The 24,378-nt window shown below is 45.4% G+C and overlaps 1 protein-coding gene across 4 annotated transcripts in view; it reads left to right on the top strand.

Moving 5' to 3' along the window:
- Positions 1-24,378, top strand: part of KHDRBS3 (KH RNA binding domain containing, signal transduction associated 3) — a 523,501-nt gene that overhangs the window by 96,889 nt on the left and 402,234 nt on the right. For 2 of the 4 annotated variants that reach the window (XM_033935054.1, XM_033935055.1), the window contains exon 2: positions 7,811-7,888. The exons of the other annotated variants lie outside the window; for them this stretch is intronic. In XM_033935054.1, coding sequence (XP_033790945.1) covers positions 7,811-7,888 — 78 coding nt within the window. The remainder of the gene's footprint in view (positions 1-7,810; positions 7,889-24,378) is intronic. 4 annotated transcript variants of the gene reach the window in all.

Below are 24,378 nucleotides of genomic sequence, written 5' to 3'. Positions count from 1 at the left end.
CATGACTCCCAGTGTGCCCGCGGGGAGGTGAGCTCGGCTCCGGGGTGTTCTTCGGTCACCGGCCAGGACCCGTGTCTCTGCTGAGCGCAAGAGGCTCCCGCTGGTTCTCAACTGCTGTTGAGTCCGAGCAACTTTGTTTCTTTTCCTCCCCGAGGTGAATGTTCAAATTTGGGCGACGCCGGTGTAAGTGTCTGTTTCATTGCGGGCTCCGGGTCTGTTTGCAGCGCTGTTCTAGGAGCCGACATATTTTGGCGCGAAACTTCCCGCGCTTGGGTCTCCTACGCGAGCGGGCCTGCCGCAGAGTTCAGGGAGCTATTTTATATGGGTGCATTTATTAGCGTGTACCACGGCTTATCCTTTTCGGAGTGTGCTATGTCGGGCCTGTTAAGACAGCCTTACCCTTTGTGGCGGTACTCAAATTTGGGGTGTGTTTGTATTTTTCCCCTTACTTCCCTTGGCAGATAGGCTGCTAGTTTTCTTGGGTCTGTTATGTCTCAGGGGACTTCAAGAGAACGATTCTGACATGTGGGGTCGCCTGCGCTTCGTTTTTTCTATGTCATGGATTGTCAGTGGGCACTGGGCAGTGCCCAGAGAGTTCCCGTTTTTCCTACAGCTAGTTCATTGTCTCTGTCCGGGTCCATGCAGGGTGGATCTATGTAGGTTGGAGGTTTCTTTGCTGTTTCTTCCGGTGTATAGCGCTGCATGTGTCTGGTAGCGCTATTACCCTACTTCTTTGACATTTTTTAGCTGGTTTCCCAGTGAGGGGACTCTCTTGGGGCCTGTTACCTCTTCACTTCTTCCGGTGGGTATGGGTGTCTCCGAGGTCGGCAGGTCCTTGAGGCTTATGGTGTGCAGGTCGCCTTCTGCTGCTGGCGCGTACTAGGCAGTCCTCCTATCTTGCAGACTGGTCTCGGAGGTTGCTGCGGACTAGGGACGAGTTTTCTCTTCTTCCGCATGATTGCGGTGCAAAACACGATATGCCTGTTGACGTCGTCCCTGAGGCTCTCTTTTAGCTTGGGAGCGTTGCCTGCTATACATCAGGGTGCAGATCGTTTTCTATTTAGAGGCGAATGCTCCTTATGGATTCCGCCTAGGGTGTCTTGTATTCCAGTGGCAGGCATGAAGTTGAGACTATTTGCAGGCTTTCGCCAGGCCCCTTTTTTACTTCGCCTGCCGGGGTCTGGTTGGGCAGAGTTTCTTGTCTGTCCTTTCAGCTCTCGAACAGCCCATTTCTGATTTTCCTGCGCTTCACTTTGAAGGGGTTTTGACTTCTTATTTCGCTTTAGGCGTCCTCGTGGAGGGGGGATGCTATGTTGTCGGGTCAAAGGATTTGGCCATTCCTCAGGAGGTTTGCAACTTTGAATCCTCTTCTTCCTTTTTAGATTCTTTCTTGGGATCACGAGGTTTTGGGCTTCCATCGATTATGTTGGTACGAGAACCCCTTTTACGGGTAACGGGCACTTGGGGCCATAGTTTTAGTTCTTCCGGAGCTCACAGAAATTGTTCTGTTTAATTCATGCTGCCCGGGGAGATGTAGTTGATCAACTTGGGACTTGATTCTCATACTGGTCAATATGTTTTTGTATTTTTTCAGAGTTAGACATTTCCACCCTGAAACGGTGAGTTCATTTCCTATTCCTGGTGGCCACAGCATCAGCAATGTCTCCGCTTATATGTTCTTGGGCAGCTCTCTCTGTTTTGGCGCATGCCATTTATCCTAGCCGCGACTCCAATAACTCTTTATGGGTTGCGGCCCTTAGGGGTGGCTTTTTGGCAATCAGGGGGTATTCAGGGGTTTGTTACTTGGACGTCTGCTTCTTGGGCCATCTTGCCGCTCACTCAATTGGGCAGACGCCATTGGCTGATTTCCTTTCTTCATTTTATTCCAAAGATCTCTCTTACCTCTGCCACTTGTTGGAATGTTTGGCTGTGTTGTTAGCCAAGTGGGGGCACAGTGTGTTTCTTCACAGATACTAGGGGGAGACGGGTTACTGTCTCAGGTTCCCCTTCTTGTTTAGTCTCCTGGATCTATGTTCTGCATTTCTATATAGGTGCTGGAATTTATAGTGGTGTCTCTGCTGTCCCCTTAGAATCGCCTTTGCATGGGCCTGCTGCTGCAGCCACTTTGGTTCCGATGGTTTCCGGTATCTCCATCGTCTAGTGGTGGTATTTACTAGGCTCCTCACACTTCGCTTTGCGTAGTTTGGGGGCTCAGCGAGATAGGTGTTTTCCATGTCCTGTTATGGTCTTTGCTGGTTTGTTATCTAGTAGTCCACCGTACCAAGCTGCCGGGTTCGGAGGCTCAGTTCTTTCTGTCCTCAGCTCCAGGGGTCTGGTCTTAGGGGGCGCCTTAGTACTTGTTCTTTTTCTTCTCTGGGGCGTGGTCAGGCGGTTTCAGGAGCTTCGGACCATTCTTCAGGAATGATACTACCGGTCCTTTCAGTCGGTGTGCTGATGGGGGTATTGCTCTACTGCTGGGGCAGTTTGTGCTATGCTCAGTTGGTGGGTAAGGTTGTGGTTCTACTTCAATGGGTGGACCCTCATCTTCCTCTTCTGTTGACAGATCATTTTATGGGGCAGGTAAGGAGTTTGGATAGACTTCTCTCCATGACATCGGAGCATAGCCCATTTCTTGTATGTAACAATGTCCAGCGCGGTGTACGCTCTAGCAAGTGTGCATGTTGGTCATGGTGAAATCTTCTACTTCCTGGAATTGCACATTTTGGCTCAGGCGTTCCGGATCTTTTTCTGGAAGTGAGATCTCCTGGATCTAGTCCTCTTGGCCTCGTCTCGATATTCTACGCTTCCTGGCTTCTTCGGCAGGCACAGGGAGTGGGAGTCAGAGGGGGTAGCAGCGTGATTTCTTTCTCGCCTCTGATTTCTCTTTTTTCAATGTTTTCCCCTGGCGATTGATGGCTTGGATTGGTCATCTCCAGCTCGCTTTCAGGGCACAGTATTTGTAGACTCTCTGGTTTGGCTGCGCCATCCTTGCTATGCGGATCTGATGAGTCTTGCGACAGCCGGACTGTTGAGTTTTCTTGTATCTCCAGGTTTCCTCAATTAGGGTCCGATCAACTTGGGGATTCGTACTACTTTGGTAATTCGGCCTAGATTTTGAAATGTCATGGCTGACATGTAAAGGTTATGCGAAGCAGGTTGTTTTTTTCTCTTATCCAGGTGATGCAGATCTGTGGCTTCTGCTTCCTTTTGGAGGTTTTTTCCTGTCATGGGTACTTCTCCACATTTGCACCCTTCCAGAGTTCTTTTTTGGCACGAGTGGATTGCCAAGGGCATAGCATTCAATACCCTTCCGCTTCCTGTGCCATTCTTAGCTGATTACAAGGACTAGGTATATTGCTCTTAGCTTACTGCTCAGCCTCATGTGGTGCTGCTCCCGAACGGAGTACAGTATATTCGTTAAACTCTGGGAAAGCCCTGTCCGGGGTGCAGTCTTAGGGTACTTCTTCTCAGTTTACCGAAGGCTTCTTTCATCCTTGTCTTTTGAGACTCTAAAGGGCTGTGCTGTTGAGCACGGGGTTTCTTGTGGCCTTGGCTGCAGCTCGGCGGTTTTCGGAGTTGTGGGCCTTGTTCGACAGGGATTCCTATTTCTGATTTACATAATCTAGAGTGTCAGTTCTGATGGTACCACACTTTCTTTCTAAGGAGATGTCACACTTTCTTTTGTGACACTCACTTTTCCTTCCTTCTTCCTGGGAGGAGAAATAGGGAGCTGTGCTTTTATTCACTGCATTTTTTGACAGTGCGTAGCATTCTCCCGAGCTAGGTTTCTAACGACGTTTTGTTGTTTAGATCAGTGTTTTTCAACCGCTGTTCCGCGGCACACTAGTGTGCCGCGAGATGTTGCCTGGTGTGCCGCAGGGCCGCCATCAGGCAGTACTACCAGTCCTGCATTCAGGGGCCCGGAGCTGACAGGGGGCCCGAGGCAGGGGCGCCAGTAGCTCGCCAAGGCAAAGTGAGTCGATCACCCAGGACTCACTTTGTCTTGGCGATCTAATCTATCGAGCCGATAAGTCTTCTTCTCCCCGACGTCAATTCTGCAGTCGGAGAGGAAGTTTGGGCCAGCCAATCGCTGCCTGGCTGGGCGGAACTTCCTCTCCGATTGCAGAATTGACGTCAGGGAGAGCATGCGTCGGCGTCGGCTTTGGAGCCTGTTATCCATTGGTGGGTCCTGTTCCCCGATGGCAGTGGCAGTGGCTTGGGGAACGGCAGGGAGAAAGAAAGAAAGGGGGCAGGCAGGGAAACAGAAGGAAAGAAGAGAAACAGAAAAAAGAAAGAAAGGTCAGGGAGAGAGGAAGAAAAAGTTGGGGGAGGGAATGAGGTGTGGAGGAGAGAAAGCAAACAGGCTGATAGAAGGGAAGAAAGATTGGATGCACAGTCAGAAGAAGAAAGTGTAACCAGAAATCACCAGACAAGGTAGGAAAAATGATTTTATTTTAAATTTAGCAAAGTGGAGGCAGTATTACCACAGTTTTCAAAGGAATTTGCCCAAATAACTTAATAGTTAACTGGGTAAATTCCCAGAGATGAAAACTTCCCTTCACTTACTATGCACAGTTCTGAATTTATATCTGCTGTCTATATTTTACAATATGGTCACCTTTTACTAAACCTCAATAGTGGTTTTTAGCGCAGGAAGCCTATGAGCGTCAAGAGCAGCGCTGGGCATTCAGCGCAGCTCCCTGCGCTAAAAACTGCTATTGTGGTTTAATAAAAAGGATGGAGGGTATATTTGTCTATTTTTGTATGCTATAAAAACCAAATACAGAGAGAGACTGAGAGCTGTTGACGAAGAGCTACGTGTGTGTCTTTCTTCGATTCCAGCCAGAATATCAGCTTTGTGTTCAGCCAAACAGGCCCAGGTTTCGCACTGAATAAAGTATTTTATAATTTTTCACTATTCTGTTTACTTAATATTTCATAATAAAGTAATTATAAAATACTTTCTTTGTGTTTATTTGATTCCTATTCAAGAGAATTACTTTATATATAGTCAATATAGGCACAGAGTTAAATTTTTTAACATTTTCTAATGGTGGTGTGCCTCGTGATTTTTTTCATGAAACAAGTGTGCCTTTGCCCAAAAAAGGTTGAAAAACACTGGTTTAGATCACCTTTTTTTGTATTCTTCAAGGGACGCCTCAAACATATGGCGGCGTCCAAAGCCTCCATCGCTCGATGGGTCCAGGTGGACATTATTTACGCTTGCTTGATGGCAGGGAAGTGGTTGGCGTAAGAGCTTCATGGCCATTACACCAGAGCGATGGCTACTTCTTGGACTCGGTCCATAGGTTAATTCCTTGGAGGGGTTTTGTCTCGCAGATGCTTGATCTTTCGAGAGTGCTTTCTCTCAGCATTTCCAGTTGGCTGTGGGGGCGCATGCGGTGGATGCGTTTAGTGCTTCGGTTGTTGCGGAGGCGGCGTTTGCTTCCCACCCAGATTGAGGATTGCTTTGCTACATCCCATTGGTCTCTGGATTCATCTGCTGCTGTTGCTAGGGAAGGAAAAATTATGTTCTTACCTGTTAATTTTCTTTCCCTTAGACGCAGCAGATGAATCCAGAGCCCCACCCTTTCTGGATATTGTCTCTCGGATTTTTCTTTTGCAATTTTCGCAGTTTGTTGTTATTGATGGTTGTTTTCTGTATTATTGCATTTTGAGATTTGTTATGGGAAAGATGTTTTTTACATGCTATGCCCATTGATGGTTACGGATGCTTGGGCAAGGAGCTATACTGAATAAACAGGAGGAGTGCCAGCCAATAGGACCACCTGTTAATCAGTTTCTCTATCTCCGCCTGCTGGTAGATGTGAGCTATCCCATTGGTCTCTGGATTCATCTGCTGCGTCTAAGGGAAAGAAAATTAACAGGTAAGAACATAATTTTTCCTTAGTAGGACAACATTTCAAAAAACCAGAACATTGCATCAGTGATTTTTATGGTGAGGATATTAAGAGTGTTTAAAATAGTCTTTGGAACTCTGTCCACATTTATGCCTGGCGGACAGAGTTCCAAAGACTGTTTTAAAGATTGTTGGAAGAAATAACAGAGGTCCAGAACATTGTGTTTTCCACAGTTTTGTTTGTTTTTGCTTTGCTCCTTATCCTGAGGAAATTTGGGTCGTTTTGTTTTGTTTTTCTGTGAGGATATTAAAAGGAAATTTTATGAGTCAAGGAATGCAAGACATTTGAGATCAAAATGATAAAATATTTTTGACACCCACCAGACAGGTCTTAACCAAGACATTGGTTTTCTCTTGCATTACAAATCATAAGGTGTCAAAGCAGTGAAAATTATCACCCTTACTTATCTCCCTGTCTCCTACCCTCTCCCGTCTCCCACCTTCCCACCTCTCCTGTCTCCCACCCTCTTCCTGTAAGGCAGTCATTTGAATACTTTGATGTTTTTCTCTTATGTACTAATAGTTGTCTACATTTGCTTATATCGGATCTGAAGAAGGATTTCCGTGTATACTTGAATATAAAATGAGATTTTGGGACCAAGAAAAGGCCCCAAAATGGGGCTCATCATTTATTCGGGTCATCGCCCACCTGACCCCTTCCTGGACTTGTTGTAGGCCTCTGCTGGGCCTGCCATAGGCCTGGTGTAGTTGGCCGAGACAGGAAGGATCCCTCCCATTTCCTCTCCTGGCGCAGAAAGCTCGCTCCTGCCTGGTACACTCCTGGACCACCAGGGATTAAAAAAGGTATGCGGGGGGGGGAGGTGGAAGGGAGGTAAAAAATAAAATTGGCAGTTGGCCGGCACAGGAGATGGGAGGGATCCCTCATGTTCCAGCCCACCAGGTCATTAGGCAGGTCTGGTAGAGGCCTGCAGGACATCCGGAGAGAGATGGGGCAGGGTAAAGGGGAGGGAGGGAGAGGAGACAAGGTGGAGAACCTTGCAGGCAGGGAGGAAGGGGGCTGGGTGCTGAGCCAGGCAGGGAGGTGGGACTGGATAAAGAGCTATGGGAGAAGGGGGGGGGGGGGTGCTGGGTAAAATGCCTGGCAGGGGAATGTGGGAGGGAGAGAGGGGGGACAGGGCACAGATGCTACAGGGCATATGAACCCCCCCCCCATCTTATATTCGTGTCAACCTTTTTTCTTCCCTTTTAGGAGTAAAAAGGGTACCTTGCTTTATACCTGGATTGACTTATATTTGAGTATATACAGTATCTTTGAAAACTAATCTAATCATTATCTAGTTCAGGGGTCGGCAACCCCATGGCTTTGACCCCATGGCTGCGGCTCTTCTTACTGTACCTCTTGGCATTGAGCTAATGTAGTCTCATTCATTTTTCTTGCTTCAGTGGGTCAGTAGCAACTCGTACAGCTGTTTGCTGCTAACCTGGAAGTCCCTCCTCTGCCACTGACCTGTTGAAGCAGAAAGAACATTTGTAAGTGAGGTTGGGGAAGTACACTTATCACTTTAAAAATTGTGTCTCAAACCCCCTTCTCTACCCATTGCGGCTCTTTGTAAATCTTGGGTCAAACATTTAGGATAAAATGACTGTTTGCTTAAAAAGGTTGCTGACCCCTGCTCTAGTTAGTTAGTCCAATAAATTCTTTTTGTTTTATTTCTACATATTATCTTAAGAGTGGACTAACATGGCTGCCACACCATTTCTCTGCATGCTACAGTACAGAAACATTATTCGCTTCTTTAGTTGATTATCTTCATCAACTATTTAGTTTAGGAAAGAGTGCTATAATTTTGCAATTAGATCTGAGTAGTACGTTTGATCTGGTGGAGCATGCAATTTTGCTTAACTGTCTTGATGCTATTGGTATTTCAGGAGATGTATTAAGATGGTTTGAAGGTTTTTTTGAAGAATCGAAGTTATCAAGTTTACAGCGAAGGATCATATTCCCAGGTCTGTTATAATGACTATGGAGTTCCACAGGGTTCCCCACTTTCTCCGTCTCTTTTTTTTAAACATTTATATGGCCTCATTAGGCAATAAATTGTCAAAACTAAAGCTAAAGTAATTCCTATTCTTTCTCTAACATCCCATACTCAGTTCTTTATATCAACTGTTTTGAAATGGTAGAACAATGGGCAAATGATTTCAGGTTAAAATTAAATGCTTAAAAAAATGAAAATCTTTTTGGCGAGCTCGACAAACAAAATCAAAGAGGCTTCAGTATAAATAAATGGAATTGATTATGCTATTAATCCAACTATTAAAATCTTAGGAATTATTCTAGATCGATCACCTCTGACTTTTGAGAATCAAATTGACACCTTGTTTAAAAAAAAGTTTCTTTGTTCTGTGGAAACTTCGAACTATAAACTTATTTCGATTTTTCAAAATCTTTCAGACTTCATTTATTTTAAAATTTTCTACACCGCTTAAAATCTAAGCGATTTACAAAGAGGACATACATAATCATGTAAACTCACATAATCAAGACAGCATAATACATTGACTCATCACAGTTATCTAACATGCTAAAGCTAGTAAAACTTCAGTAATATAGGCTATTGAAATCTAACCTAGTAAAAAGCTCTCACAAACAGATGTTTTTAATTGCTTCTTAAAAGATATATTGTTCTATATAACCTTAAACATCCTGGCAGAGCATTCCATTTCGGAGGATTATTGCAATGGGTTATTGCATCATCATTTATTTGGGTTCCTATAAGAAAACTATCAAAAGGATGAAAGTTATCCAAATTACAGCAGTGCGTTTGATTTTCAGATTGAAAAAATTGGATCATGTAACTCCTTACTATCAAAAGTTATATTGGCTCCCGGTAGAAGTGAGGTTTATTTTTTGAATTTGCCTGCTTATGTTATAAAACAATATTTGGTTTGCTCCTAGTTATCTCTTGAAACATTTTGTGTTATCTAAAATCAATTGCAGAACCCGTAGTATCATATTGTTTGCATCCTTAAAAGGTTGCACATATAAAAGATTTCTTGAAAAGACTTTAGCCTTTCAAACAGGTAAATGGAATAGGAATCTAAGTAGTCTGATTATGTCCTTTGTCTTACAAAGACTTCAGAAAATCATTGAAAACTTATTTGTTTGGTAAATCTCTACAATAATATGCTAATTTTATCACATTGATGATATTATTAATGTTAATTTGTTGTACTATTACTGTGCTTATACATTTTCCCTCTTGTTGTTAACTGCATTGAACTACGAGGTATTTGCGATCTACAAATAAAGTTGTTGTTAGGTATTTAGATTCCTAAAAGTCAGTGTTAGAGCTAGCTTTGATCAAGATTCTTTCTGGCTTGTAGTTCAAACTTTTTAATTTTATCCCACATTACTATGGTCATTAAAAAAAATAATAATAATAAAATAAAATTCAAACCCTACAAAAGACAGCAGCATACATTATTTATAAGTCTCTAAATTTGAAGGCATATCTAAATTTGAAAGTATCGCTTCTTTGTAAAATTACATTGGCTTCCAGGATGAGGGATTAGGTTTGTATACCGCCTTTTTGTAGTTATACAACCACACTCAAAATGATTTACATAAAAAGCACAGATCATTTTCAAATTATTTATTTTGATTTTATTGGTCATGGATGTATTTCATGTTAGGTTGATTATGATCATTTTTCCATCCAAGAAGCATAAGGCTCTAATGGCCAGATTCTACAAACTGTGCCAATATTGGTGGCAGCCTAAAAACATGGCTGCCAATTATGTGTCAATCATGTAATGCAGGGGTGCCTACACTTTTTGGGCTTGCGAACTACTTTTAAAATGACCAAGTCAAAATGATGTATCAACAATAAAATAAAAAAAAAAAACACAAAGCACACTGTGCACTGAGAAAATGTTAATTATCATTCCTATTCCGGATCTTTTTCAAAGAGGTCAAGGCAGATGACTCTATGCACTGTCACCTCAGTAACAACCATACAAAAATAGACAAATATACCCCCCTCCCTTTTTACTAAACCACAATAGCAGTTTTTAGCGCAGGGAGTTGCGCTGAATGCCCCATGCTTCTCTTGACACTCATAGGCTCCCTGCGCTAAAAAACGCTATTGTGGTTTAGTAAAAGGGGGCTATAGTGCAAAATATAGACAGCAGACATAAATTCAGACACATTTTGATCACTAAATTGAAAATAAAATCATTTTTCTTAACTTGTTTGGTGATTTCATGAGTCTCTGGTTGCACTTTCTTCTTCTGATTGTGCATCCAATCTTTCTTCCCTTCTTTCAGCCTTTATGCTTCCTCTCCTCCATACCTCATTCCCTCCCCCAATTTTTTCTTCCTCTCTCCCTGTTCTTTCTTTCTCCCTGCCTCCCTTTCTTTTTTTCCGTTTCCCTTCTTTCCTTGTCTCCCTGCCTACCCCCTTTCTTTCTTTCATTCTCCCTACCCTCCACCAAGCCATTGCTACCACCATCGAGGAACAGGCCCCCAAGCCACCGCCGCTGCTGCCGCCATCGGGTAACAGGCCCCAAAGCCACCGCCGCCGCACCAAGCTCTCTCTGCTTCCCTGTGTCGGGCCAACCAGCATTCCTCTCCCCGATGTCAATTCTGCCATCGGAGAGGAAGTTCCGCCCAGCCAGGCAGCGATTGGCTAGCCTGAACTTCCTCTCCGACGGCAGAATTGACGTCGGGGAGAGGAAGGCTGATCGGCTCGGTAGATCGCCAAGGCAAAGTGAGTCTGATCGACTCACCTTGCCCTGGCGATCTACCAGTCGATTGCAATCGACCTATTGGGCACCCCTGATGTAATGGCTCCTTTTGTAGAATCGCGGCTACCTCAAACTTATGTGCTGGAAATACAGGCCTGGGTTTTGAAGGCCTAATACATTTCTGGTGCCTACGTTTGACGTGGATTGCATCTACTGAGGTGCCTAAGGATTCTGAAGGTTGTTGCTGGACTTAACACCTACTTCGACCTGTCCTTTCTAAGGTGCCGCCAAAGACACGATTGAGGCGCTGGCGGATGCCCACATTTTTTTTGTTATCACTTTTTAATCATTTTTTAATGGTGTTACCAATTGTTAGGTAGCGATAGGGCGCCTATCTTGGAATGCTGTTTATCTTAGTCGTTGTGCTTCCCATATCTGAGAAATATGAAATTAAAGTTCATTTTTTCAGGTCTGTTTTCTTATCAATTATTTGAATTCTAATTATTTATTCTTATTGAATTCTAATTACAGTCAAACTTCGGTTTGCGAGTGTTTTGCAAGACGAGCAAAACATTTGATCAAACTTTAACTTGCAAAACGAGCATTGACTTGATCAACGAGCGCGTTTCCCCCCCCCCCATGGCCCACCCCCCAAACAATTACCTCAAGCCGGCACCACCGCCTTGCAATCTACTCCTGACATTGCTGCCTGGATGTCCCTGGGCGGGGAGAGTTGTGCAAAGGTCCTCCCTCTAGCCCTGATTTGCGGCGGGTATACAGGAAAGAAGACATCTCCGTTCCTTCTGATACTTGTAGGGGCGGTGCTGCCTGGATGTTCCTGGGCAGGGAGAGTTGTGAAAAGTCCTTCCTCTAGCCCTGATTGGCGGAGGGCAGGCAGGAAAGAAGGTGTCTCGGTTCCTTCTGCTACTTCGTAGTGGCAGGGAGGAGCTTATGCAGGAAGTGGTAGCAAAAGGGGGTGGAGCTTCACTGAAGAAATGCTGCATTCTGGCTCTGGAACATGAGCCCCCCCTCCCCGCTGCCTCGTTTTCTTCAGCCCTGACACCCTGTTACTATTGCCTCTCTCATCCTGTGTGGAACTGCTAACACCCGTAGAAAGGCAATCAGTGCGAAACGTGGCCTTGAGGTGAGAGACCAGCGATAGCGGGAAACCAGAACGAGATGGGCCCGTGAAGTGGGACTGGAACCTGGAGCAATAACGGGCACTTTGAGGTAATGCTGGAATTTTAACACTCTCGGAGCGGCTGGTGGCTGAGAGGGTGCCTGTACGGAGGAGTGAGCCTTGAGGTGAGAGCGGGAGTGTGAGAAAAGGGAAAGATGGTCTGTGGGGATTGAAAGTGCGGGGAGTACATATTCTGGGTTGGAGAGGAGAAGGGAAAAGAGGGAGAAGTGTTAGACCACAAGAAGACATAGGCCTGTTTTTGCAATGTGGAATGAATCATCCAAGTTTCCATTAATTGCTATGGGGAAACTTGCTTTGATATACGAGCACTTTGGATTACGAGCTTGCTTCTGGAACTAATTATGCTCGCAAACCAAGGAACCACTGTTTTTGAAGTCTTTTCTAACCAATCTTAGAAACATAGAAAATGACGGCAGAAAAGGGCCACGGCCTATCTAGTCTGCTCACCCCCTAACTACCTCCATGAAGAGATCCCACATGTCAATCCCATCTTTTCTTAAAATCTGGCACGCTGCTAGCCTCAATTACCTCTTGTGGAAGATTATTTCAGCGGTCAACCACACTTTCGGTGAAGAAATATTTTCTGGTGTCACCATGAAATTTCCCACCCCTGATTTTCAACAGATGCCCTCTTGTTGCCTTGGGTCCTTTAAGGAAAAAGAGATCCTCTTCCACCTCGATACGCCCCGTGACATATTTAAACGTCTCGATCATGTCTCCCCTCTTTCTGTGTTCCTCGAGTGAGTACAGCTGCAACTTACCCAGTCGTTCCTCATACGGGAGATCCTTGAGTCCTGAGACCATCCTGGTGGCCATTCGCTGAACCGTCTCAACTCTCCGCACATCTTTTTGATAATGCGGCCTCCAGAATTGTACACAGTATTCCAGATGGGGTCTCACCATGGATCTGTACAACGGCATTATGACCTCGGGCTTACGGCTGACGAAACTTCTATGGATACAGCCCATAATTTGTCTAGCCCTGGATGAAGCTTTCTCCACTTGATTGGCAGTCTTCATGTCTTTGTTAATAATCACCCCCAAGTCATATTCTGCTACAGTCCTTGCAAGGATCTCACCATTTAGGGTGTAAGTCCTGTATGGATTTTTGCCGCCAAGGTGCATGACCTTGCATTTCTTGGCATTGAAACTTAGTTGCCAAGTCTTTCACCAATGCTCCAGCAAGAGTATGTCCTGCGTCATATTGTCGGGCATTGAGCTTTTGTCGGGCACTGTGCTTTCATATGTTGTGCGGTTGCCTACTATGTTACATAGTTTGGCATCATCGGCGAATAATGTAATTTTACCTCGAAGCCCCTCAGCCAAGTCTCTTACGAAGATGTTAAATAAGATCGGACCCAAGACCGAGCCCTGTGGCACTCCGCTGATCACCTCCGTCGTATCGGAGAGGGTACCGTTTACCACTACCCTCTGAAGTCTACCTCTAAGCCAGTCCCTAACCCATGCGGTTAATGTTTCACCCAGTCCCATCTTAGAAATTATCAGGAAAGGAATGGAAAACAAAAATGAAAATGTTGTAATGCCCTTGTATCACTCGATGGAACAGCCGCACCTTGAATACTGTGTGCAGTTCTGGTTGCCGTATCTCAACAAAGATATAACAAAATTAGAAAAGGTACAGAGAAGGGCGTCGTAAATAAGAAAAGGTTTGGGATGACTTCTCTATGAGGAGAGGCTAAAGCAGCTAGGTCTCAGGGATGATATGATAGAAGACTATAAAATACTAGGACTAGGGGGCATGCAATGATGCTACTAGGTAGTAGATTTAAAACAAACCGGAGAAAATATTTATTCACACAGTGTGTAATTAAACTGGAATTTGTTGCTGAAGAATATGGTAAAATCAGCTTAGTGGGGTTTAAAAAAGGCTTGGATAATTTCCTAAAAGAGAAACCCATAGGCCATTATTGAGATGGCTTGGGGAAATCCACTGCTTATTCCTAGGATAAGCGGCATAAAATCTGTTTTACTACTTGGGATCTAGCTAGGTACTTGGGATCTGGGTTGACCACTGTTGGAAACAGGATTCTGGGCTTGATGGACCTTCGCTCTCTCCCAGTACGGCAATTCTTATGTTCTTAAAAATATCAAATTATCTTAGGACAAGCAGGCAGCTATGCTCGCATGTGGGTGACGTCATCCATGGAGCCCGGATGCGGACAGCCTCGCAAGCAGACTTGCTTGTAGAAACTCGGATGTTTTGAGTCTGCCACACCGCGCACGCGCGAGTGCCTTCCCACCCAGCACAGGGCGCGTCTCCTCAGTTCTCAGTTTTCCGTGGAGCAAGAAGTCCGTCTTTAACACTCTGCGCTGAACTAAGTTCGCTTCGTGCCTTCTCTTCACCGCGGTTCGTGTTTTATTTTCTTTATTACGGGATCACTATGCTTTTAATTTCGTTATTGTTAAAAAAAAAACAAAAAAACAACTTTAATTTTTTTCATCGACTGACTGGCCTGCCTCACGCCCGCTTCAACTTTGCGGCTGCTATCTTCCCTTCTATGTCCCGGCCAGTCACGGGCTTCAAGAAGTGTAGCCAGTGCCAGCGTGCGATCTCCCTTACTGACCCACACTGCTGGTGTCTTCAGTGCCTGGGACCTGACCATTGCCTGGAGTCATGCATTCGCTGTGCTACTCTTCATGAACCCTCAAACATCGTTGGGTTCAAGTGGAGAAGATTTTCAGGATGGACTCTTCTGCTACACCCTTGACCTTGACCTCAGACTCAGTCAACCCTTCTGCAGGGTGTCTTCCTGCCTCCACAACTCTGACCTCAAATCTCATCAGACCTTCCTCGTTTGGCTCGTCTTTGACCTCAAGTAAATCTGCCAAGTCTTCTCCTGAGCTTCCCTCAGGTCAGATACCTAAAACAGACGGTTCCGGCGGTAGTCCTCAAGCTGTCCAAGCACTCCAAGCTGAAACATGCTTTTTCTGCTACCTCGGAGCCTTTAACCTCAGCAAGTGGTCCAGTTTCAGACTCGGAGCCACAATTGCAGGCTACTATCCAGACCATTTTAGAGCGGGAATTTGTTCAGTTACTTAGCAAATACAGTCCTGCCTCAACTCTGCTTCCTGCAGTTCAGCCTGGGCACTCATCAGTCTCGCAAGAGGTCGAGTCCTTGCCTGTGCCGCGAGCTGAATCTACACACTCTATGCAAGGAGTCGAGTTTTTGTCAGTGTCTCAAATGGAATCTTCAAACTCCATACAAGGAGCCGAGTCTTTGGGAGTGCTTTGAGATTCCTCAATCCAAACCACTGAGTCTATGGAGTTTCGATCTACAGCTTCCAGCCCTGTACCCTCACCAAAGGAATTGCCCCTTTCGAGGCACAGGGTGAAGTCTCCTCGACCTTGCACGAGACCTCCTTTCAGACAGCAGTCTTGTTGCCGGTTGAGGTCCTCATCGAGGCATTCATCGAGGTGCAGGTCCTCTTCCAGGGAGAAGCCTTCCAGCTCTTCAAGGCCTCCAACCTCTCGATTGAGAACACCAATAGCAGAACCTGAGGACTCAGCTGATTCCAAAGCTTTGTCCCAGTCTGTCTATTCACTGGGATACCAGTACTCTAGAGAGGCTTCGCCATCGTTTTCCACTTGAGGCGCCTCGAGGTCTTCCAGTCCCTCTCAAGGCCATGCTTTGGCGGATCAACTTTCCTTTTCCTCCAGCAAATGGCTGAGGATCTGGATCTCAAATTGAACGCTGGTTCTAATTACTCTAAGGAGTATTTAAAGGAAATTAGTATGCCTCTGCCTCCTGCAGAGTCTCTTAAGCTTCCTCTTAATAGACTTCTGTCTCAAAAACTTTCAAACAAAACCTTGAGACTCCTTATGCTATCCCTGCTGTTCCAGGCAAGTTTGAATCGAGGTATAGAACTCTATATTGTAAGGGCATTGAGAATTCACAACTATTTCACCAATCCCTTCTTGTTGAATCTTCATTGAAGAGAACCCATCCTTCCAGGGTCTATGCCACCGTACCTCCTGGAAGAGAGGGTAGGACCATGGACAAGTTTGGCTGTCACCTTTATCAAAATTCAATGATGGCTTCCAGAGTCCTAAATTATAATTTTGTTTTCACTCCTTATTTCAAGTACTTGATTGATATACTTCCAGACTTTTCAAAAGACTTTGGTCAACACAGACATTTGGAGTTTCAGCAAGTCACTGCTACCTTGGTGCAACTCCTGCTGCATCTTCTTCAGTCATCTTATGATGCCTTTGAACTTTCCTCCAGGGTCACCGCATTCTCAGTAGCGATGCGCCGCCTGGCCTGGCTTTGCACCATTGATATGGATCCCAATATTCAGGACTGTCTGGCTAATATACCTTGTGAGGTCAATGACCTCTTTGATGAATCCATAGAGGCTGCCACCAAGAAGTTGTCTGAACATGAAAAATCTTTTACCTTTATCGTCGGACCAAAGCCTAAGCCAGCTCCTGGAAAACCTTCTCGGCCTCTTCCATCCTATCAGAGGCGTTATCCTCCCAGGGCAGCTCATTACACTTGAGCACTTTCCAAGAAACAGCAGCAAAAGCAGCAAAAACCTCAGCCTTCTACTGCATCTAAGGCTGCTCAGCTTTTTTGACTGTCTCACACAGATCATACCTCCATCCTTCTGCCTCTATTCTCCCCTCTCCCCATAGGAGGTCGTCTCCATCATTTTTACCATCGATGGGAGTCAATTACAATCGACCTCTAGGTGCTGTCAATCAGGGAAGGATACTCTTCATTTCACTCAAGATTCCACCAGATCATTCTCCAAGAGAGTATCCTTCCAATCCATCCCAGACCGCCCTTCTTCTTCAAGATGCTCAAGCTCTGCTTCGTCTCCGTGCCATCGAGGAAGTTCCCCTAGAACAGCAGAGCAGAGGGTTTTACTCCCGTTACTTCCAGTTCTGAAGAAGATGGGGGCGATCTGCGATCCATACTGGATCTCAGGGCTCTCAAAGTTTTGGTCAAAGAAAAATTTTGCATGTTGACCCTGGCATCCCTTTATCTCCTTCTAGATCAGAACGATTGGTTATCCCAGGACAAGTAGGCATATATTGTCACTGATGGGTAACGTCACCATGGAGCCCCAGGTACGGACCACTTTAAGAACTTGGAAAGTTCTAAGTTGCCCGCACCGTGCATGTGTGATTGCCTTCCTGCCCGACGGAAGCGCGATCCCTCAGTTTTTTCATTTCCGCGGAGCTAGTCAGTTGCTCTGTTATTGCTTGCGTCAATTTTTCTGCCTTCATGCTCGCACGGTACTTATTTTTTCTATTTTTTCTTCAGGATTTGTTCCTTTTTTCTTTTTCCTTTAAGTAAAAAATAAATAAATAAATAAAAAAATAAAATTTTTTTTTTACTTTTTCAGTTTTGCAAACTCGGCCCGGTGGGGCCTCTTCTCAGCCTCTAGCCTCGACCTTCAATTTGGCTGAGGCTATTTTTCCTTCAATGTCACGACCATCTACGGGTTTTAAAAAGTGTGGATGGTGTGCTCGCCCGATTTTCGTTCATGGATCTGCATCGCTGGTGTCTTCAGTGTCTCAGGCCGGATCATAGGGCTGAATCCTGCATCCGTTTTTATTCTCTACAGAAAAGGACACCCGTCAGATCCAGCAACGGTTGCTGTTCGGGCCCGGTATGGAAGGGGATTTGGCATTGGTCCTGGCGTCGGAGTCTATACCGAAGTCGACTTCGCATCATTCGACATCACATGATTCTCCCTTGGTGTCGGTGAGTAAGCCGGCTAAGAAGCCTTCTCCTTCCCTTACAGGTCCTCGAGTCACTACTGCAGTGAGTCAAGTCCTGCTGACCTTGAGGCGTCCTAAAAAACGCTCGGCTCTTATAGAGATGAGTGCCTCGTCATTGGCTTCCTCATCTCCGGAGCACAGAGCGGCACCAAAGGTACCGATGCAGTCTCTCGGACACAATTGCTGTGGTGATGAAAGAGCAATTGTTGCTTCTGGTGATGGCGACACCAGCTGCTCTGGTGCTGGTTCGTTCTGAGCACCTGGTTTCGGCATTGACTTTGGCGGCACTGACCAGGTCTGAGCCATTGATCCGGACATCAACTTTGGCAGAACCAATTTTTCATGCACTGACACCGTCTAAAAAATTTTCATGGGTGACGACAGTTTTGTCTTCCGGTGCGATGTCGGATTTGACTCGACATTGTTCTTCATTGACATCACCTGAGACGATGTCGGTCCAATCAGGCAAGTCCCTGCGGAAGCTTAAGCATGTCTTTTCATTTTTCTTTTTACCTTAAACATTTAATTCAACAAGTGTCTGCTTTTCAGAAATATTTACCTGACCGTGTGCTTCCTCTTTTCCAGCAGTATATTGCTTCTTTGTTGCAATTAAAGAAGTTTTTGGTTCGCTCTATTTATGATACCTTTGAGCTTACCTCTCGTGCTACTGCCATGTCTGTTGCTATGAGACATTTGGCTTGGCTTCGAGTTTCTGAATTGGATGTCAATCATCAAGATTGTCTGGCCAATGCTCCTTGTTTGGGCGATGAACTTTTTGGTGAGTCTTTAGACACTACGACTCAAAAGCTCTCAACTCATGAAACCAGGTGGGATACTTTAATTAAAAACAAGAAAAAGCCTCCACTTGCTCATCCTTACAGGCCACAATCTACTTACCAACGTAGGTTTACTGCTAGACCTTTGCAACAACTTCAGTCTCAACCTGGTAAACCACAGCAGCCTCAACAACAGCAGCCTCGCCAGCAACAGTAGAAACAACCGGCTGCACAACCTAAGCCCCAACAGCCTTTTTGACCTGTTTCTTCGGAGCATAGCCAATCTCAGCATTTCTCATCCATTGCTTCAGCCCATAGGGGTTTATCTTCAATGGTTCATCAACTGTTGAGAACTCATTACTTCGGTCATTGGGTCCTCACCATCACCCGTCAGGGTTACACTCTTCATTTTCAGATTCTTCCTCCAGACTGCCCTCCAAGAGAGTCTGTTTTGGATCCTGCATAGTCCTCCGTTCTAGTACAATCTTTTCTTCAGCTAAATGCCATCAAGGAAGTTCCTCTCGACCAACAGGGGAAAGGGTTTTATTCCCGTTACTTCTTGGTCCCCAAGAAGACGGGGGGACTCAGACCCATTTTGGATCTCAGAGCTCTCAACAACTTACTTCTTGGTCAGAGAAAAATTCAAGATGTTGGCACTAGTTCTCCTGTATCCTCATCTCAATCTCAACGATTGGCTATGCTCCCTAGACCTCAAAGAAGCCTACACGCATATACCCATGCACATGGCTTCTCGGAAGTACCTTTGGTTTCAAATACATCAACATCATTACCAGTACAAGGTTCTTCCCTTCTGGTTGGCAACATCTCCACGAGTATTCATGACATGCCTGATTGTGGTGGCCACCTGTCTATGATTACACAGTCTCCAGGTCTTTCCTTACCTGGACGACTGGTTGATCAAGGAGATTTCATCTCAGAGTGTGGCTCATGCAACATCTCAAACCATCTCCTTTCTTCAACTTCTGGGATTTGAAGTCAATTTTCCCAAATCACATCTCATTCCAACACAGCGTCTCCAATTCATTGGAGCAATTCTGGACACTACTCTGAGGGCGTTTCTTCCACCAGATTGACTTCAGACTCTCATCCATCTCTGTCAGCAATTGCTTCCTCTTCAGACCATCTCTGCCAGACACATGATGGTTCTTCTGGGACATATGGCTTCCACGGTCCAGGTCACACCCCTGGCAAGGCTTCATATGCGCACTCCTCAATGGACTTTAGCGTCCCAGTGGTCTCAAGCCACGGATCGTCTCTCGAAACACACATCCGTTACATTGTCTCTTCTGCAGTCTCTTCATTGGTGGATGACCTCTTCCAATCTTTCCAGAGGTCTTCTTTTTTACTTGCCACCTCATCACAAGATCATCACCACAGACGCGTCCCCTTATGCCTGGGGGGCGCGTCTGTGGCGGCTTTCAGAACCCTGGTCCAATCCCTCATACTGTGTCTACTTGACTACTGTAACATCGCCTATTTGGCAATTTCCCAAAAAAATATGCGACATTTACAAGTAATGCAAAACGCAGCGGTCAGACTGATCTTTGGGCTAAAAAAGTTCGATCACGTGTCACCCTACTACTGGCAGCTGCATTGGCTACCGATGGAGGCACGCGTAAAGTTTAAGTTCGCCTGCTTCTGCTTCAAAGCACTATACGGACTTGCCCTAAATACATAACTGACCTTTTCTCCTTCTCAGCCAACAGACACAAGAGGAGCTCACACTCCAACTTCGTTTCCCCCCCCAGTTAGAGGTTGCAAACTGAAAAAACACCACAAACACCTTCTCTCACATCAAGCAGCGCTGTGGGGTAGGGACCTAGAACAATTGCTTTCGCCCACCACTTATGAGGTTTTCAGGAAACGTACAAAAACACACCTGTTCCTAAAATATCTAGACAACTGACCCTCTTCTCCTTCCCCCTTGATATTGATCACCATATCCTATTAATCTCTCTATCCTCAAAAATGGATTTCCTGTCCCACCAACTCTTTCTTCCTCCCCTTTTAAGTTCAATCAATTTGTACCTTGCTTAATCTTTTGTAAACCGCATAGAACTTCACGGTATTGCGGTATATAAACTGTTATTATTATTATTATTATATGGACTATCTACATACTGAGGGTCTTTGGACTGCCAGAGAAAAGCTTTTTCATATCAGTTTTCTGGAATTAAGAGCGATGTTTTATGCCCTCAAGGCATTTCAGCATCTCCTTTATCCTCTAGTCCTCCTTTGCACGGACAATCAAGTAGCAATGTATTACAACAACAAGCAGGGAGGCACGGGTTCTCTTCTGTTGTGTCAGGAGGCTCAAAAGATTTGGTCTTGGGCGACAGCTCGCAATCTGTTCCTGAAAGCTGTCTACATTCAAGGAGAGAAGAATTCCCTAGCAGACAACCTCAGCAGAATTCTCCAACCTCACGAATGGACTCTCGACACTGTAACTCTCCAGTCAGTATTTGCTCAATGAGGCACCCCACAGGTGGACTTATTTGCAGGACCTCACAAATCGCCAGTTGCCCCAGTTTTGCTCCAGACTTTACTCTCCTCTCTGTCTGGTGGCGGATGCCTTTCTCCTGGATTGGACGGGTTGGTTTCTATATGCCTTCCCTCCACTTCCTCTCATGTTGAGAATTTTGTTCAAGCTCAAGAGAGAAAAAGCCACCATGATTCTCATTGCTCCACGGTGGCCCAGACAACATTGGTTTTCCCTTCTACAACTCAGTTCCATACTACTTCCAGTGTTTCCTACTCTGCTTACTCAGAATCAGCAATCCCTTCTACATCCCAACCTATAGTCTCTACACCTGACAGCTTAGTTTCTCTCGGGCTGAGCTCTACTCAGATGCTCCTCTCTCATGATTCCAGGAAACCGGCCACACAGCAATGTTATCAACAGAAGTGGACTTGGTTTTCTTCCTGGTGTTTACTTCATCATCATGATCCAACTTCCTTGGCAATGGAATTAGTAATGGATTATCTCCTTTCTCTGTCGGACTCTGGTCTTAAGTCTACATACATTAGAGTCCATCTCAGTGCTATTACTGCTTTTCATGAACCAGTGCAGGGCAAACCCCTTACTGCTCATCCTCTGGTATCCAGATTCATGAAGGGACTTTGCAGTGTGAAATCACTTCTCAAGCCTCCGCCTGTAGTCTGGGACCTTAATGTGGTTCTTTCCAGTATGATGAAGCCTCAGTTTGAACCAAAGGCCACGGCTCATATCAAGTTTCTTACCTGGAAAGTAGTTTTCCTTATTGCTCTCACCTTTGCCAGGAGGGTCAGTGAGTTACATGCACTGGTAGCGGATCCAGCTTTTACAGTTTTTCATCATGATAAGGTGGTTCTCCGTATTCATCCAAAATTTCTCCCAAAAGTTGTCTCTGACTTTCACCTCAATCAGTCCATTGTTCTCCCAGTGTTTTTTTTTCCAAAACCTCATTCTATTCCTGGGGAACGGGCATTGCATACTTTGGACTGTAAACGAGCTTTGGCTTACTACCTGGATCGCACCAAGCCTCAAATCCTCTCCCCAACTTTTCATCTCATTTGACCCAAATAATTTGGGACATCCTGTTTCCAAACGAACAATTTCTAACTAGCTAGCCGCCTGTATCTCGTTCTGTTATGCTCAGACTGGACTGACACTGGAGAGCCGTGTCACAGCCCATACAGTTCGAGCTATGGTAGCTTCTGTTACTTTCCTCAGGTCTACTCCAATTTAAGGAAATCTGCAAGGCTGCCACCTGGTCCTCAGTTCATACCTTCACTTCTCACTACTGTCTGGAGTCTTTCTCCAGATGAGAAGGGTACTTTGGCCAATCTGTATTACAAAATTAATTTTCTTAATGGCCAACTTTCCCACCAACCCATTTCTGTTAGCTTGAAGGTCACCCATCAGTGAGAATATATGCCTGCTTGTCCTGGGATAAAGCACAGTTGCTTACCGTAGCTGGTGTTATCCAGGGACAGCAGGCAGATATTCTCAAAACCCTCTCACCTCCCCGGGCTGGCTTCTTAGCTGGCTTACCTTAACTGAGGGACTGCGTGCCTCCAGGTGGGAAGACACTCGCGCATGCGTGGTGCGGGCAACCAAGAACTTTCCAAGTTCTTAAAGTGGTCCGTACCGGGGGCTCTGTGGTGACGTCATCCATCAGTGAGAATATCTGCCTGCTGTCCCTGGATAATACCCGTTACGATAAGTAACTGTCCTTTATGCTCTCTAGATCTCAAGGAGGCTTACACTCGCATTCCCATTCATCCAGCCTCCCATCAGTACCTCATATTTTGGGTGGGGAATCTGCATTTTCAATAGAGAGTGCTACCTTTCGGCCTTGCATTATCTAAACTAAACCTTAGGTTTGTATACCGCACTACCTCCATAGTCGTGGAGCTCGGCACGGTTTACAGGAATTGTAATGAGAAAGGAACTCCAAGGAAAGGGCTAGATGAAGATCGGAGGAAAGAAGGATGTTAAAGGGCTATAGATGTCAGATGAGGAGGGAGTGTTAGATTTTTGAGAAAAGCCAGGTTTTCAGATGTTTACGGAAGGGTTGGAGGGCACTCAGGTTCCGAAGAGGGGAGGTAAGGTTGTTCCAGAGCTCGGTGAATCTGAAGGGGAGGGAAGTCCCCAGTTTTCCTGGGAGGGAAATGCCTTTTAATGAGGGGAAGGATAATTTCGATTTTTGGGTGGGTCTTGTGGTATTAGGATTTGAGGAGTTCCAAGAAAGTGGAATTAATGGAGGAAGGATGCCGTGGAGGATCTTGAAAGTTAGGCAGATGCATTTGAAGTGGACTCTGGAAATTATCGGAAGCCAGTGAAGCTTGAAAAGGAGCGGTGAGACGTGATCGAATTTACTTTTTGCAAAGATAAGCTTGGCCGCAGCATTTTGAATCCGTTGGAGTCTGTGAAGGTTTTTCTTGTTTAGGCTTATGAAGATTGAATTGCAATAGTCCAGTCTGGAGAGGATGATGGATTGGACGAGAACAGCAAAATGTTTTTGATGGAAACAGGATCTTACTTTCCTCAGCATGTGTAGGCTGAAATAACATTTTTTTACCAGGGAGTTGAGGTGGTCATTGAAGGACAATGTAGAATCAATGATGACGCCCAGGACCTTGCTGGAGAATTCAAGCTGTAGAGTGGAGCCAGAGGACAGTGGGATTGAGGTGGGTAGCTGAACTAATTTTGGGCCAAGCCAAAGTAGTTTTGTCTTGGATTCATTCAATTTCATTTGGACAGTGTGGGCCCAAGATTGGAGGTTCGAGATACAAGAGGATATGTTCTTTGAGAGATTAGTGAGGTTCGAGTAGGTCTCAAGAAGGACAAGGATGTCATCGGCATAGGTGTAAATTCAAGGGGGGATAGATGGAGGAGTTTTAGAGAGGACATCTAAATGTTGAAAAGGATAGGAGATAAAGGTGAACCTTGCGGGACTCCACAGATTGGTATCCAGGGGGAGGATGAGGTGCCATTATCTCCAAGAGTGTTCACCAAGTGCCTAGAAGTGGTAGCAGCAGCACTAAGGAACTGTGGTCTTCAGGTCTTCCCTTACCTGGACGACTGGTTCATTAAAGATTCAACATCTCAGGGGGTTATTATAACGACTCAACGGACTATGTGGTTCCTACAAAGTTTGGGATTCAAAATAAACTTCCCCAAATTCCACCTTCAGCCCTCTCAGAATCTACAGTTCATTGGAGCTATCCTGGACACTGTCCAGCTCAGAGCATTCCTTCCTCAGCAGTGTCTGAATGCTCTTCTTCAGTTGTGTCACAAAGTGTCTTCCCTTTCTTCACTCTCAGCGAGACACATGATGGTACTACTCGGTCACATGGCCTCGATCATTCACGTAACTCCTTTTGCCAGACTTCACCTCAGAATTCCTCAGTGGACCCTTGCATCTCAGTGGGCGCAGGCTTGCGAACCACTCTCTCGACACATTACAGTCTCTCCTTCTTTGAAGCAGTCTCTCCATTGGTGGATGCCCTTTTCC

Source organism: Geotrypetes seraphini, chromosome 2, assembly GCF_902459505.1.
Source record: "Geotrypetes seraphini chromosome 2, aGeoSer1.1, whole genome shotgun sequence".
NCBI lineage: Eukaryota > Metazoa > Chordata > Amphibia > Gymnophiona > Dermophiidae > Geotrypetes > Geotrypetes seraphini.
This window is presented reverse-complemented; position numbering and strand designations above follow the sequence as displayed.